The 13212-nt window shown below is 34.5% G+C and overlaps 1 protein-coding gene across 1 annotated transcript in view; it reads left to right on the top strand.

Moving 5' to 3' along the window:
- The window catches only part of LOC143639945 (lanC-like protein 2), a 49606-nt gene extending 36684 nt beyond the window's left edge, over positions 1-12922 (top strand). Inside the window, exons 7-8 of the mRNA XM_077107968.1 lie at positions 6736-6912; positions 12653-12922. Of these exons, the coding sequence (XP_076964083.1) occupies positions 6736-6912; positions 12653-12922 (447 nt within the window). The remainder of the gene's footprint in view (positions 1-6735; positions 6913-12652) is intronic.
- The last annotated feature ends 290 nt before the right edge of the window (positions 12923-13212 follow it).

Below are 13212 nucleotides of genomic sequence, written 5' to 3'. Positions count from 1 at the left end.
GGTTTTAGACTTTTACTCTTAAAATCAGGAGAATTTAATGATTCATCTTAACATTATTCTAGCTTTAAAATTAAAACATAATTCTGTTCAAATCACTGCCTCTTCTTATTTGTATATTAGAGCAATTGTAACATCTAACATGATAATATATGTATTAATATTACAAAATTTTCAATAGTAAGGTGTTAGCATAATATTGACAGTACAAACATGTATCCTTTATTATTCATATCAGATGTAAGAATACCAAAATTCAAAGTTTTTATTTTTAAAACTCCTTTTCCCCTTTCACCTTTAAGAGTATCAGCTTTTGTACCCCAGTCCTCCTGGTGACTCCCTGCTGAGGGGCTGCTTTATTATTGAGTTATAAGAATTCTTCATATATTTCTGTTTTTTCTGTAAGCTATATATTTTACAAATAGTCTCTCCCAGTCTGAGTTCTTCTAATCATTTTGTGTTAGTCAGCTTTGTGTCACTGTGATTAAAATACCTGACAAGAACAACATAGAGAAGGTAAAGTTTATTTTAGGCTCATGGTTTCAGAGGTTCGGACCATGGTAGGCCAGACTCCATCTCTGTGGGCCTGACATGAAGTAGAGGCAGAACATCATGGTGGAAGGGAGTGGTGAAGGAAAGCAGCTCAACTCATGGCAGTCAGGAAACACAAAGGGGTGTGGGGGAGGAAAGGGGTGTGGGGAAGGGAGTAAGAGCTTGCCTGTGAGAAGGCCAAAGGATATAATCCCCAAGGGCCTGCTGTAGTATCCTACTTCCTCCAGCCCTGCCCTACCTGCCTACAATTAGGACCCAGTAGTTAATTCAGATTATTAATTCATCAAATGGATTAATCCACTGATGAGGTTACAGCTCTTGTAATGTAATCATTTAACCTCTGAATATTCCTGCATTGCCTAGCATGAGATTTTTTGGGACTCCTCATGTCCAAACCGTAATAATATTCTTTCTGGTATCTGTTGATTAATAGTGTTTTTAATTTCAGTAAATTTTATCCCTCTTTTGTGGTAATTAATTTTGTGTGTCTTGTCCAAAAACTTGTCTACCCTCAAGTTATACAGATAATATTCTTCTGGAAGCTTTTTGGTTTTAGACTTTTACATTTAGGCCTATTTCACATTTTGTTTATTATATTATGAAAGGAATGAGTTGCTTTATTTTGATCTTAAGGATTGTTCCTGCATTATTTGTTGAATATTCTGTGTTACAATTTCTCCCACTTGATTCATTTGGTGCCTTTATAAAAATATGGAATGACCTAAGAAGTATGGACTTCTTTTTATTTAAATTTTTATTTTGTTATTTTGACTTGTCTTTTTGATACTGTCTTATTATAATGCTGTTTTGCTTACTTTAGCTTTAAGTTTTGAGTCTGGTAACTTAAGACTTCTAATTTTGTTGTTCTTTTTCAAAACCAATTTGAATATTCTAGGTTCTTTTTAAACTCCTCTATAAATTTTAGAGTCAGCTTATCAACTTCTAAGAAAGAAACCTGTTAGTATTTTGAGTGAGAGTGCATTGAATCTAAAGATCAATTTAGACAGAAGTGTCATCTTCGTAGTACTAAGTTTTCCTATCTACAAATATTTTATCTCTCTCCATTTATTTATATTTTATAGTGTTTTATAGTTTTTTTGATGTACAGGTCTTCCACATATTTTTTAAACTTATTTCTAAGTATTTCACTTATTTACATTTTTTTAACCATTCATTGCTTGTGTATAGAAATAGAATTGATTTTTGTATATTGACTTTATATTCTGTAAGCTTGATAAATTCACATAGTAATTCTAGTAGCTTTCTGTAATTCCTCAAGACTATCTGTGTATACATATAGACAGTTTTACTTCTTTCTTTCCCATTTATGCTTTTTTTCCCTTTATTTATTGCATTGCTTAGGATCTATAATACAATATTAAATAGAAAGGATCCCAGCCATAGAGAAAAAATTAAATATTTCATCATCAAATGTACTTAACTGTTTTTCTTAAATGTTATTTATCAGATTGAGGATTTTTCTTTTATTACTGTTTATCATGAATGGATGTTGAATTTTCTCTTTTTTTTTCCCTTCAGTTATTCAAATGCTTCTATAGTTGTCCTCCATTTATTTTGTTACTGTAGTGGGTTTATGTTGACTGCTTTTTGAAAGTTAAGCCAATATGTGTTCTTATTGCAAACTTCAATTGAACATGATTTTTATCCTTTTTAATATGGTCAGATTTAGTTTACTAATATTTTGTTAAAGATTTTTATGTCTCTGTTAGTCTATAATTTTCTTTTCCTTTAACATTTTTGTTTGATTTTGATGTCTGATTACATAATCAATTATAAAGGGTTTCCTCCTTTTATATTCAGAAATATTTTATATAAAATTCATATTCCATATATTTGTGGCATAATTTTTATTAGAAATTCAGTTTCTTTAATTGAATTCATTTTGTATCAGTTTTAATTTTTTTCAATATATCGTCTCATTTACCTAAGTTGTGAAATTTACTGGCACAATGTTGTTCCTAAAAGTCCCTTATTATCTTTTTACTGTCTGTAGAGTCTGTAGTGCTTCTCTTTCATTCTTGATATGGATAATTTGTTTTCTCTTTCTCTATCTTTCCCTCTCCCCCCACTTCCCCTATCAGTTTTGTTAGTCTTTCAAACAAACAACGTTTAACTCTATTAATTTTCTTTGGGTTCTCTTTTTTTTTTACCTCATTTTGCTTTTCTTCTATTTCCTTTAAAACTTCCACCTGATATTAATTTTCTCTTCTTTTTTAAATTTTTGAAAAATAGAACCTTAGGTCATTGATTTTTATACCTTTCCTATTTTCCCCTGAATACAGCATTTCCATTTCCATTTAAGCAGTGCTTTAGCTTCGTCTCTGAATTTTTTTTTTTTTTTTTTTTTTTTTTTTTTTTTTTTTTTTTTAGTTTGAAGTATTTTCCAGTTACCTATGATTTCTCTTCTGGTCCATGGATTATTTAGAAGTACATATATATTTTCAGAGAGTTGAAATTTGTCTAGATATTTTATTATTTTATTCCAAGGTTGTCAGATAACATATTTAAATCTTTTAAATTTTATTTAGACTCATTTTATGACTCAATATTTAGTCTGTCTTGATGAATGATGTATCAGGCACTTTGATCAGAGTGTATATTCTTTAGTTACTTGGCATAGTTTTCTTCAAATGTTAATTAGATTAGATAGTTGAAGGTTTTATTCAGTTATTTTGTGTCAGGGGTCTACATACTTTCTGTAAAGACTTGGATAATACATGTTTTAGTCTTGGAGTCCATACCATCTCTTGTGCAATTACTCAGTGCTGTCAGTAGAGCACAAGAGCAGGCATAGATATGTAGATGAATGATCATGACTATGTTCCCAGTAAACTTTATTTACAGAATCAGATCATATGGGCTTATAGTTTGATAACCCCTGTTCTATGGCCTTTTAGATATGTTTAGTCAATTTTTTTTTCTCTCAGTTGTGGCGAGGAGGACTGCTACAATCTTTAAATTTGTCAGTTTTTGCTTCATGTATTTTGAGACTCTCTTATTAGACATATACAAATTTATGATACTAATGTATTCCTAATGAATTGGCTCTTTTATCAATATAAAATATCCCCTTTATCTCTGATAATATTCTGTCTTAAGTCTGCTTTGCCTAATATTAATATAGTCATTCCAGAATTTTATTACTACTGTTTGCATGATATATATTTTTGTTTTCAACCTATGGACTTATATCCAGTCTAAATATCTCAGCATTTTATTTGTAATGTTTAGTTCATATATGTTTAATGTAATTATTCATATAGTTAGATTTAGCTCTGACATTTTATTTTTCATGGAGCTAAGATATATTTGCTGAATATTTTTTAGAATTCCATTTTAGTTTCTCTGTTGACTATCTATTTGAACATTTTTAATTTTAGTGGTTGCTATAGGAATTGCATGTATATCCTTAACATTTCACACTCCGTGTAGAATAATATATCACTTCACATAGGATGTAAGAACTGGTAATCTTATACTTCTATTTACTCCCTTTCTTTACACTGTGCCATATATACTACACCTACAAATGTTATAAACACCAGTATAATTTAAAATTATAAATTTTAAATTAGAGAACAATTATATTTTTTTATTTAAATATTTCCTAAGTATTTAAAAGAAATTAAGGTAGTTTTGGTATTTATTCACATATATTTTTAGTATATTGCATACTTTCATACAGGTTTAGATATGTGTTTCCTTTTGCCTAGAAACCTTGCTTTAGCATTTCTTGTAGTCCAGGTTTGGTGACAACAAATTGATTTTCATTTATCTTAGACTTGTCTTTATTTCACCTTCATTTCCTTTGCATCCTTTAAGATATTTTTAATCATTACCTAAAACTCTTATCTCTGTTTGCAACATTAGAGTCATCTCAGAGTTAATCAATTTTGTAACATAAGCAAACAGGGCCAGAGAAGTCACATGACTTGCCCAAGATCACAACATTTGTAGATATAGAAGAATGACTCTTAAGTCTCCTGACTCCAGATTCCTTATGATTTCTTATGCATTGCTGTCTCATTTATCCTGACACATCTCAGAAATCTACCATCAGGAAAAAGAATATGGCTAAGTCAGTGAATTTTCCCGTCTAATTATGATTGCTACAATGTAAAGATCATGAATCTGTGATTAAATCTGGGAGCTTATTTTCTTTAATACTTAATTTTTCAAATGTCTCATTATTAAAAGTTGCTTTTCACATAGAGAATCATCAGAGTATATGATGTGGGCAGGGAAACTAAAAGTGTAGATAGCATTATGGGCCTTCCGTAGCATCCTCAGTCCTACCAATACAGCAGGACAGTGAAGAACACCTAACTGATTTCTCCTTCAATCTTCACATGCCCCTAGCAACCACTAGAAAGAGGTTTAGGGTTTCTTCACACACATGATTTCAAGACATAGCCTCTTAGTGTCTTTTCAGCTGTTAGCTTTGACCTAGTATTTCTTTAAAATAGGTTAAGGTGTTTCATTTTACAGTTAATTCTCAAGGGATTTAAGATGCAGCTAACAATGTAAAGTAGTCATGCTGGCAGGATAACAGAAAAAATAATGGTTAATTAAAGATAGGAAGTAGTTAGTACATGCTATTTGCCAGGTTCTGTTCTAAGAGCTTCTTATACATTATCTCTTTTTAATTCTCATAACAAGCCTTTGAAGTGAAAAAATGTTGGTGGAACTGCAAATTAGGCCAACTACTCTGGAAAGTACTGTGGAGATTCCTCAGAAAAACTATGAACGGAACCACCATTTGATCCAGTTATTTCACTCCTTGTTATGTGTCTAAAGGAGTTAAAATCAGCGTACTATATTGACACACCCACATCAATGATTATAGCAGCATAATTCACAATAGCTAAGCTATGGAACCAACCTAGGTGCCTAGCTACAGATGAATGGATAAAGAAAATGTGGCTTACATACACAATGGAATATTACTCAGCCATAAAAAAGAATGACTTTGTGATATTTGCTGGTAAATGGATGAATCTGGAGACTATCATGCTAAGTGGAAAAAGCCAGTCTCCCTAAACCAAAGGTCAAATGTTCTCCTGTTACGTGAATACTAACCCACATTAAGGAAGGCAGACAATAGAAGTTCATTGGGTTAGACAAAGGGGAATGAAGGGAAGGTGGATAGGAATAGGAAAGACAATGGAATAAATCTGACATAACTTTCCTATGTACATATATGAATACACCACAATGAATCTCCACATCATGTACAACCACAAGACTAGGATCCTAATTTGAATAAGATATATTCCATGTTTGTATATCAAAATAGATTCTACTGTCATGTGTAACTAAAAAGAACAAATAAAAATAAGGAAAGGTTATCTTTTTACAGAAAACTAAGACATAATGATTAAGTGACTTGTCCAAATTGAAAGATGACAGAAGTAGGATTCAGAGTCAGACAGTCTGACCCCAGAACCTGCCTTTCAGTTGCCATCATGGTGAAGAAATGGAGTCTTGCTTTTGACTCTGGCAGCCTAATTTTGGAAACATTTAATTCCCTTCATGATTAGAAGTGCCTTTCCCTGCCTACAGCCTCAGAGCTCTTCTCGGCCTAGTGCCAGTACTCATTAGTCATTAGTAGATGGATCCCGTATGCCACCATAAGTAGATCATGTCTAATGGCCTTCATGTCTTTCATTGTCCAAACTCATTTGTACTTAAACGGCATGAGTTCATAAGCTGTTGAAATTATTAACAGACTCTGAGAAAAGGACCAGGGAAAAGCAATAAATGAAAAATAAGAAAAGAGAGAAGAAAATTTATAAGGTAGTCTGGGGAGTAAAAACAAACAGCTTCTTCTGTCAGTCATTTGCCTTCACTGTGCCTGTTTGTCTCTGCAGCTGTTCATACTTTAATAACTAATTTTTTTGGAAACTTTAATAACTAATTTTTAAGCTTAATTTTAGGATTACTTATGCCGAACTACAAAAGAGGAAGTCAAGAAGAATAGGCTGATTGGGACTGTAAGAAATGATGCACTGTTAGTGCTATTGGTTTTTTGTTTGTTTGTTTTTACCCTAGTGCCATTTCTGTTTTCCTAACATTGTGTAATTTTCTAACCAGGAAGGAAAAGGATTTTACTAACTCTTCATTGAGACCATCTTATTAACACTGTTTTGGTTTTTCACTGCCCAGGTTTTTAAGGAGGAGAAATACCTGAAAGAGGCCATGGAGTGTAGTGATGTGATTTGGCAGCGAGGATTGCTCCGAAAGGGATACGGGATTTGCCATGGGACCTCTGGGAATGGCTATTCTTTTCTGTCTCTTTACCACATCACAAAGGATAAAAAGTATCTCTACCGAGCTTGCAAGGTGAGGACATCTGAACACCCCAGAACTTGTACAAAGTTCCCAAACAGTTCTTTTTTTTCTTTTAACCTGTTTTTCCCACCTTACACATGTTTACTAAAACTTAATTTGCTTTCTACCTTCCAAATCTGCTTCCTTTTTTGATCACAAGGGAAAACCCCTGGTTTCTTCTGGCAAAGTTTTGTCCCTGGCCTCCCTATAATGTGGTGTACTTGTCTATAAGACAGGAATAACACATGTAAATGACCTCTGAAGAACAGGAGTTTTGGAGTCACACTGCTTGGTTAGAATTACCATTTGTACTGTGTTTATTTGTTATAAAACTGTGTAATTTTATGAATTTGAGCACAGTTCTTTAAGCTTCCTTTTCAAATAAATATTTGCTAGTATATTCATTATTATACACATTTCATACTCTGTAGTAATATGCTCATAGAATAAAGGTCGGAAGAAAATGTTTACCATGATCCTTGATAGATGGAGTCCTTATGGTTGATATATTCTTTATACCTTTTGATCAATGAACATCTGTTACAATTATAGTCATTTTCTTAACTGAAATAGAATATACCTCGTGTTGGTGCCTCTGAGTAAACACACACAGAGGATTGTGGATACTGTAGAAGCACATTAAGAGGTTAGGGCCCAAACTGGGTGTGGGAGTTCAGAAAAAACATCCAGACTAGTACCTACAGAACAGCTAGAAGTTCAGCAAAGAGGTATGAGGTAAGGTATTAAAAAGAGAAGAAACTGCTGTGGAGTTGTGAAGCACACAGGGGAACTGTGTGAAGTTTGTGGTAGCTGCAGCTTGGAGTGGGGAGGCCAGAACAGGAGAGACAGAGGTATAAAGCAGCTAGGTTCTGTAGGCTGCATCAGCCTTGATAATTATAATTGTAGATGTTTAAGTAAATATGGGGACTTTGAAGACTTTAGTAGGATTAAGATACAGCTGGTTCTTCAATGATGAAGTCTCAGGTGGACCAGGAGCCAGGTGGCTAAGGGGTGGAATACATTCCTGATAGGGAGAATAACTTGTATAAAACTGCCAAGGCACAAAATAGCTCTGTGTATTCTGGAAACTCTGAGCACTTCAGTGTTGTGGGATGTCATAGGAAGAGTGGTTAGTAAGAGATAAAGTCAGGTGGGCAGAAGCCAAAGAAAATAAGTCTGTTAGCACTTTTCAACCTCAGTAACACCTGACATCACAGGGCCCACTCTAGACCAATTAAGTGAGAGAGTGTGTCACTAATAGTTTAAAGCCTCTGCAGGTGATTTTAATAATCAGCTGGCATTGAGTACTGATTTGAAAGATGGGGGTCCATTTTGAGACTCCTCTTTTAGAAAGATGGCTTTAGTTCCATTCAGAAGGATGAGGCAGAGGTTGTGTTTCCACACATTAATGCAAGAAAAATACTGAGTTATACAACAAGGCATTGTCTATGATAGAATGGAGAGTTTAGGATGTAGAACAGAATTTAGTGCCATCTTTTTTTTTCTTTAGGGTGGAGAGGATGGAAATACCTGAGTGTTTTCCTATTTTCTAAGAAAACCAGGTAGATGCTGATCAATCAAGGGAAAAGAGGAAGCACATTTGGAAAATATAAAACAGAACGAGTGTTATTAAATGTGCTAAATTTGATATTAATTGTTACCTTAAGAAAATAAAATGGAAGTTTATTATAATATAGAAAAATCCCATTGAAGAGGTTTGAGAACTCAATATATCTCAAAAGGAAAGCACTGACAAAGCTAAGGGATGAGGCATTTTCAAGGCGGAACTGTCAAACAATGGTGCATAAGAAAGTGGAGGAAGAGGAAGCGGAGATAAGAAAAGTGAGAGTGTAGATTATGTTTAACAAGAGTGTGACTGAGAATGGCCCTGGCCAGGGCTGATGCTGCTGCCACAGGAGATCACCAGGGGGAGCCAGCAGCTGATTCTGCAGGCAGCTTCTTCTTTTTTTTTTTTTTTTTTTTTTTTTTAAAGAGAGAGTGAGAGAGGAGAGAGAGAGAGAAAGAGAGAAAGAGAATTTTTTAATATTTATTTTTTAGTTACCGGCGGACACAACATCTTTGTTTGTACGTGGTGCTGAGAATCGAACCCGGGCCGCACGCATGCCAGGCGAGCACACTACCACTTGAGCCACATCCCCAGTCCTGCAGGCAGCTTCTGAGCCAGGTTTTTAAATTCAGAACAAGTGTTTGGAGTTACTTTGGAAATGATAACTGGGTGGGCAGCTGCAGATGCCTAGAAAGGACAGACAATGGATGAGGTAGATACCACCTTGCAGATGAAAAAACAGGTGAAGAGAGGTGTATAACATAACTTGCCAGGACTCACCCCTCTGAGAGGAAGTAGCACTGTTGTCCAGTCCTGAGCCTTTGCTCCAAAACACTGTCGGTTCTGGTGAATTCATTGTAGTATCTCATTTATTGCCTTTCACCAAATGAAAATTCTGTTCCTAAAAAGAAATGTTTTCTTTTTAATTTTCAGAGTGGTGTCTAGATTATGGAGCGCATGGATGCCGCATTCCTGATAGACCCTATTCCCTGTTTGAAGGTAGGAGAGTGAAAAAGAAAAAAAAAAAAAAAAACTATAGATTTAAGCATCTAGGTGAGTGAAATTGATCTCCCTGACTCTGGGGATTAGCAGTAGTGTATTTGATCTTACATGAGTAAAAATTCCAAAATTAAAATAGCAGTACACAGATTAATTGATGCCTGAAAATAATATTGAGTATGTCTTTATGTTGCCTTCTTTTTGTTGTGAATATCATCCAAGTATTTGTAGATCTGTGAAGTATATGCAGACAAAGTATGAAAGTGATTATCTAGTGATATGGATACAGTATGGAAGGCTTGCTACTGAGCAGTAGGAGAGATAAGCATCTGGGTGATACCTCTTGCATTTCATTTGTAATATTTTTATATTAATGTGCTCACAGGAAGCTTGAATAGTTAAAAATAAATATATTTATTTTATATAAACTTAAATTATATATTTATATTATATATTATATATGTAGATTATATGTATATATAAATTATATAAGGAAGTATTAATAATTAATTGGAAGTATTAGTAATTAGGAATACTAGTGATTGGGAAAAAAATAAACAAATATTGAAGAACGTTCTGGAAATGAGCAATAACAGGCCATCAGTAAAAGCAACAAAAATTATCAGTCTGCTCTGGGCACAACAGAATGTAACTTAACTTCTTTTTTTATATTTATGTGTGTATTAACTTATAAGCCACAAAAATCAAAGGACAAAGACTAAAAGGTCAGTTGAGATAAATTCATAATAAAGTAATCTTTAATTACTTTAGAGCCACATCTTATACTTATCCCAAAGTAAACTTCAGAACTAATAAAATGATTTCTACTGAAGGACATTTGGGCTTTTCCCAGGCTTCCCGACAAGTTTTTGTTAGAAGAAAGGGTTCCAGAAGGTAGCCTTATATAATAAGAATTTTACATCTGTATTCATGAAGGGTGTTAATTTCTAGTTTTTCTATTTTGCACTGTCTTTATCTTATTTTGGTAGCAGCGTAATTGTGATCTAATGAACTATCCTGAGAACTCTCCTCTCTTCTGTTTTCTGGGACAGGCTTTGTATTTATTGGTGGAAAAATTAGTGTAAATCAAATTTTAATGTTTGGTAGACTTCTCTAGTAAACATTTCTGGGTCTGGAAATTTCTTTTTCTAAGATTTTAAAATAATTTCAATTTCTTTAATAGTTATAGGGCTGTTTCCTTTTTCTGTTTCATATTGGGTACGTTGTAGGAGTTTCCTGCTTTTGAGAAATTGGTCCATTTTATCTATGATGTCAAGTTTTTATGTGTTGAAGCTATTGGTAGTATTCCTTTATTGTTTTATTTGATGTCTAAATCACCTCTAGTGATATATGTTATTTTATTCTGACCTTTGTGATACTTTTAATCACATAATATAAATATGAACAAAAATAGAATATTTGTCAGATCTTTTGGGGAATATGATCTTCTTAATATTCAAAAACAACATAGATTGCTGGGTTTGTGGCTCAGTGGTAGAGCACTTGCCTAGCATGTGCAAGGCACATCATATAGAAAGAATATTTCTCAATGAGACTTTTCCTTATGTCATAAAAATGTGGTATATTTTCATCAGATATAATATAGTTAGAACCTGAACTCTAAATGGAGGTCATTCAGGTTTAGAAATTCAAGTTTATAATAGCAACTTCAAAGCCCTAGTGAGTCAAAATTGTTCAATGTATAATCCCCTGATGTCTGGGAAGTTAACTCCCTGCCTTGGGTCTTTCCAGTGCCTGTCAGACACAAATAGTGGTAGGTGTTAATGAAGCTCTTGTCAGATGGACCAAGAAATAGTTATATTGAATGTCTATGTGGCAGGTCAGGCAGAGGAGCTACTAGGATGCTGGGGTTGCTGACACCTACGACCCCTCATGATGGAGCATACTCCTGCTAATGTGCTCCATCCAGTGAGTGTGGCACCCTACCCTTTAAAACAGAAAATGGGTCATTGCAGCATGGCCTTCTCTAGGGTCCTCCCAAAGGTGTCAAGTATTCCTGTTTACTTCTAATAGGTTCCTATATAGGTTACTAGTTTTTGAATTTTTTAAATAAACTTCTGGAACCTTTTCTTGAAGCAAAACTTGTAAGGGAGGCTGTAAACAACTGAAATGTCCTCCAGTAGGAAAACAGGGAAACAATCTATAATGTACTACTCCTCAGCAATAGGAAGAAACCAACTACTGACATACACATGAACAAAATGGAGAACCCAGACACAGAAGGCTGTATTGTGATTTATGTGAAGTTCCAAAATGGGCAAAATTCATCTGTGGTGATTGCTTCTGTGGGATGTAGCGGGGACAGACTACAGATGGACACAGGGGACTGCTTAGGAGTTATAATATTCCAGATCTTGACAGGGTTTGTTTTACACAAGTGTATGCATTTGTCAAAACTCTTGAGGAAATATGCTTAAGATTTGTGTTTGGTTTTATGTGATTTTTATGGCAAAAGAAAACTTAAGCAAACAAATCCTATAGGAAAGTTATCGTTCTGATTGGAGTAGGAGACAGAGGCCTTGAGACTTTCAGAAGCTCCTGTCAGGGAAGTGTGAAACCTGAGGTTTAGTTATTACATTGATTTGGAATGGGGATTTTGACCAAAGCAAATAATGCTTGTTTGAAAATTACTGTCTTAAAACCTAAAGAAGATGTAAAGTACAACTGTTTTTTTGACTTAAAATATAAAAACTCTGGGAGGGGAAAATTTTATGTATTGAAATATAATTGACAACATCTGTAACTTTTATGTGTGTGTGTGTGTGTGTGTGTGTGTGTGTGTGTGTGTGTGTATGGTGCTAGGGATGGAACCCAGGGCGTCATGCATGCTGGGCACGCACTCTGCCACTGAGCTACACCTCCAGCTTAGCATCTGTAGCTCTTTGGTAGTGATTCTGTAGTATTATAGACATAAGATGAAAGCTCATGAGCCAGTTGTAAAAAAAAAAAAACCAAAAACTTAAGAGTGAAGAATACTTGCTGGGTATTAATATAAGGATTTTCTTTTCTTCCTCTTTTTTTTTTTTTAATGAAATCATCTTTGAAGTCCCCAGTACTTTTTCTCATATCCTTAGAGCCCCCAGTAGAGGAAAAAATTGAAGGTTACTTTGTTGCAGATACAGCCTTCATGACTATTTGTAAAAAGATCCACATTTTGCTTTACAGGCATGGCTGGCGCTATTCACTTTCTCTCCGACATCCTGGTACCAGAGACATCACGATTTCCAGCATTTGAACTTGGCAGTTCACAAAGAAATTAAAAAGGTGCAAAGACAACTAAAATACATGTTGGACCAAAAGCCACCAGATTGCATAGTGCCTGACATAGAACTACCTGTAACTCCTGAAAGAGAAGAAGAAGATGAAAAAAAAAAAAGCAAAGACCTTCACAGGCACCCTTCTGTTGCAAAGACCCTCAAGTTAGAGCATGAGTAACAGAAACCATCCCATCAACATTTTGTAACAGTGTCCCCTCATTGTGTAAAATATGAAGTCTTCACCTTCAGGTTCCCTGTGGTGTTTGCATGTTTCTTGGTGTTTGTTGTCTGTAGGTGTAAATTGTTTTAAATAGAAAGCCCTTCTCTCCACATGAGCTCAGAGATGGGCGTGCATGAGTGTATGGGGGCAGCCATACCTTTCTGTATATAACATAAAAAGTGGAGTGTCATCTCTGTTGACAGATAGGGGAGCAGTCAGGTGATGTCTCTCTTATGTATCAGAAAGAT

Source organism: Callospermophilus lateralis, unplaced genomic scaffold (genome assembly GCF_048772815.1).
Source record: "Callospermophilus lateralis isolate mCalLat2 unplaced genomic scaffold, mCalLat2.hap1 Scaffold_101, whole genome shotgun sequence".
In the NCBI taxonomy this organism is placed as follows: Eukaryota; Metazoa; Chordata; class Mammalia; order Rodentia; family Sciuridae; genus Callospermophilus; species Callospermophilus lateralis.
This window is presented reverse-complemented; position numbering and strand designations above follow the sequence as displayed.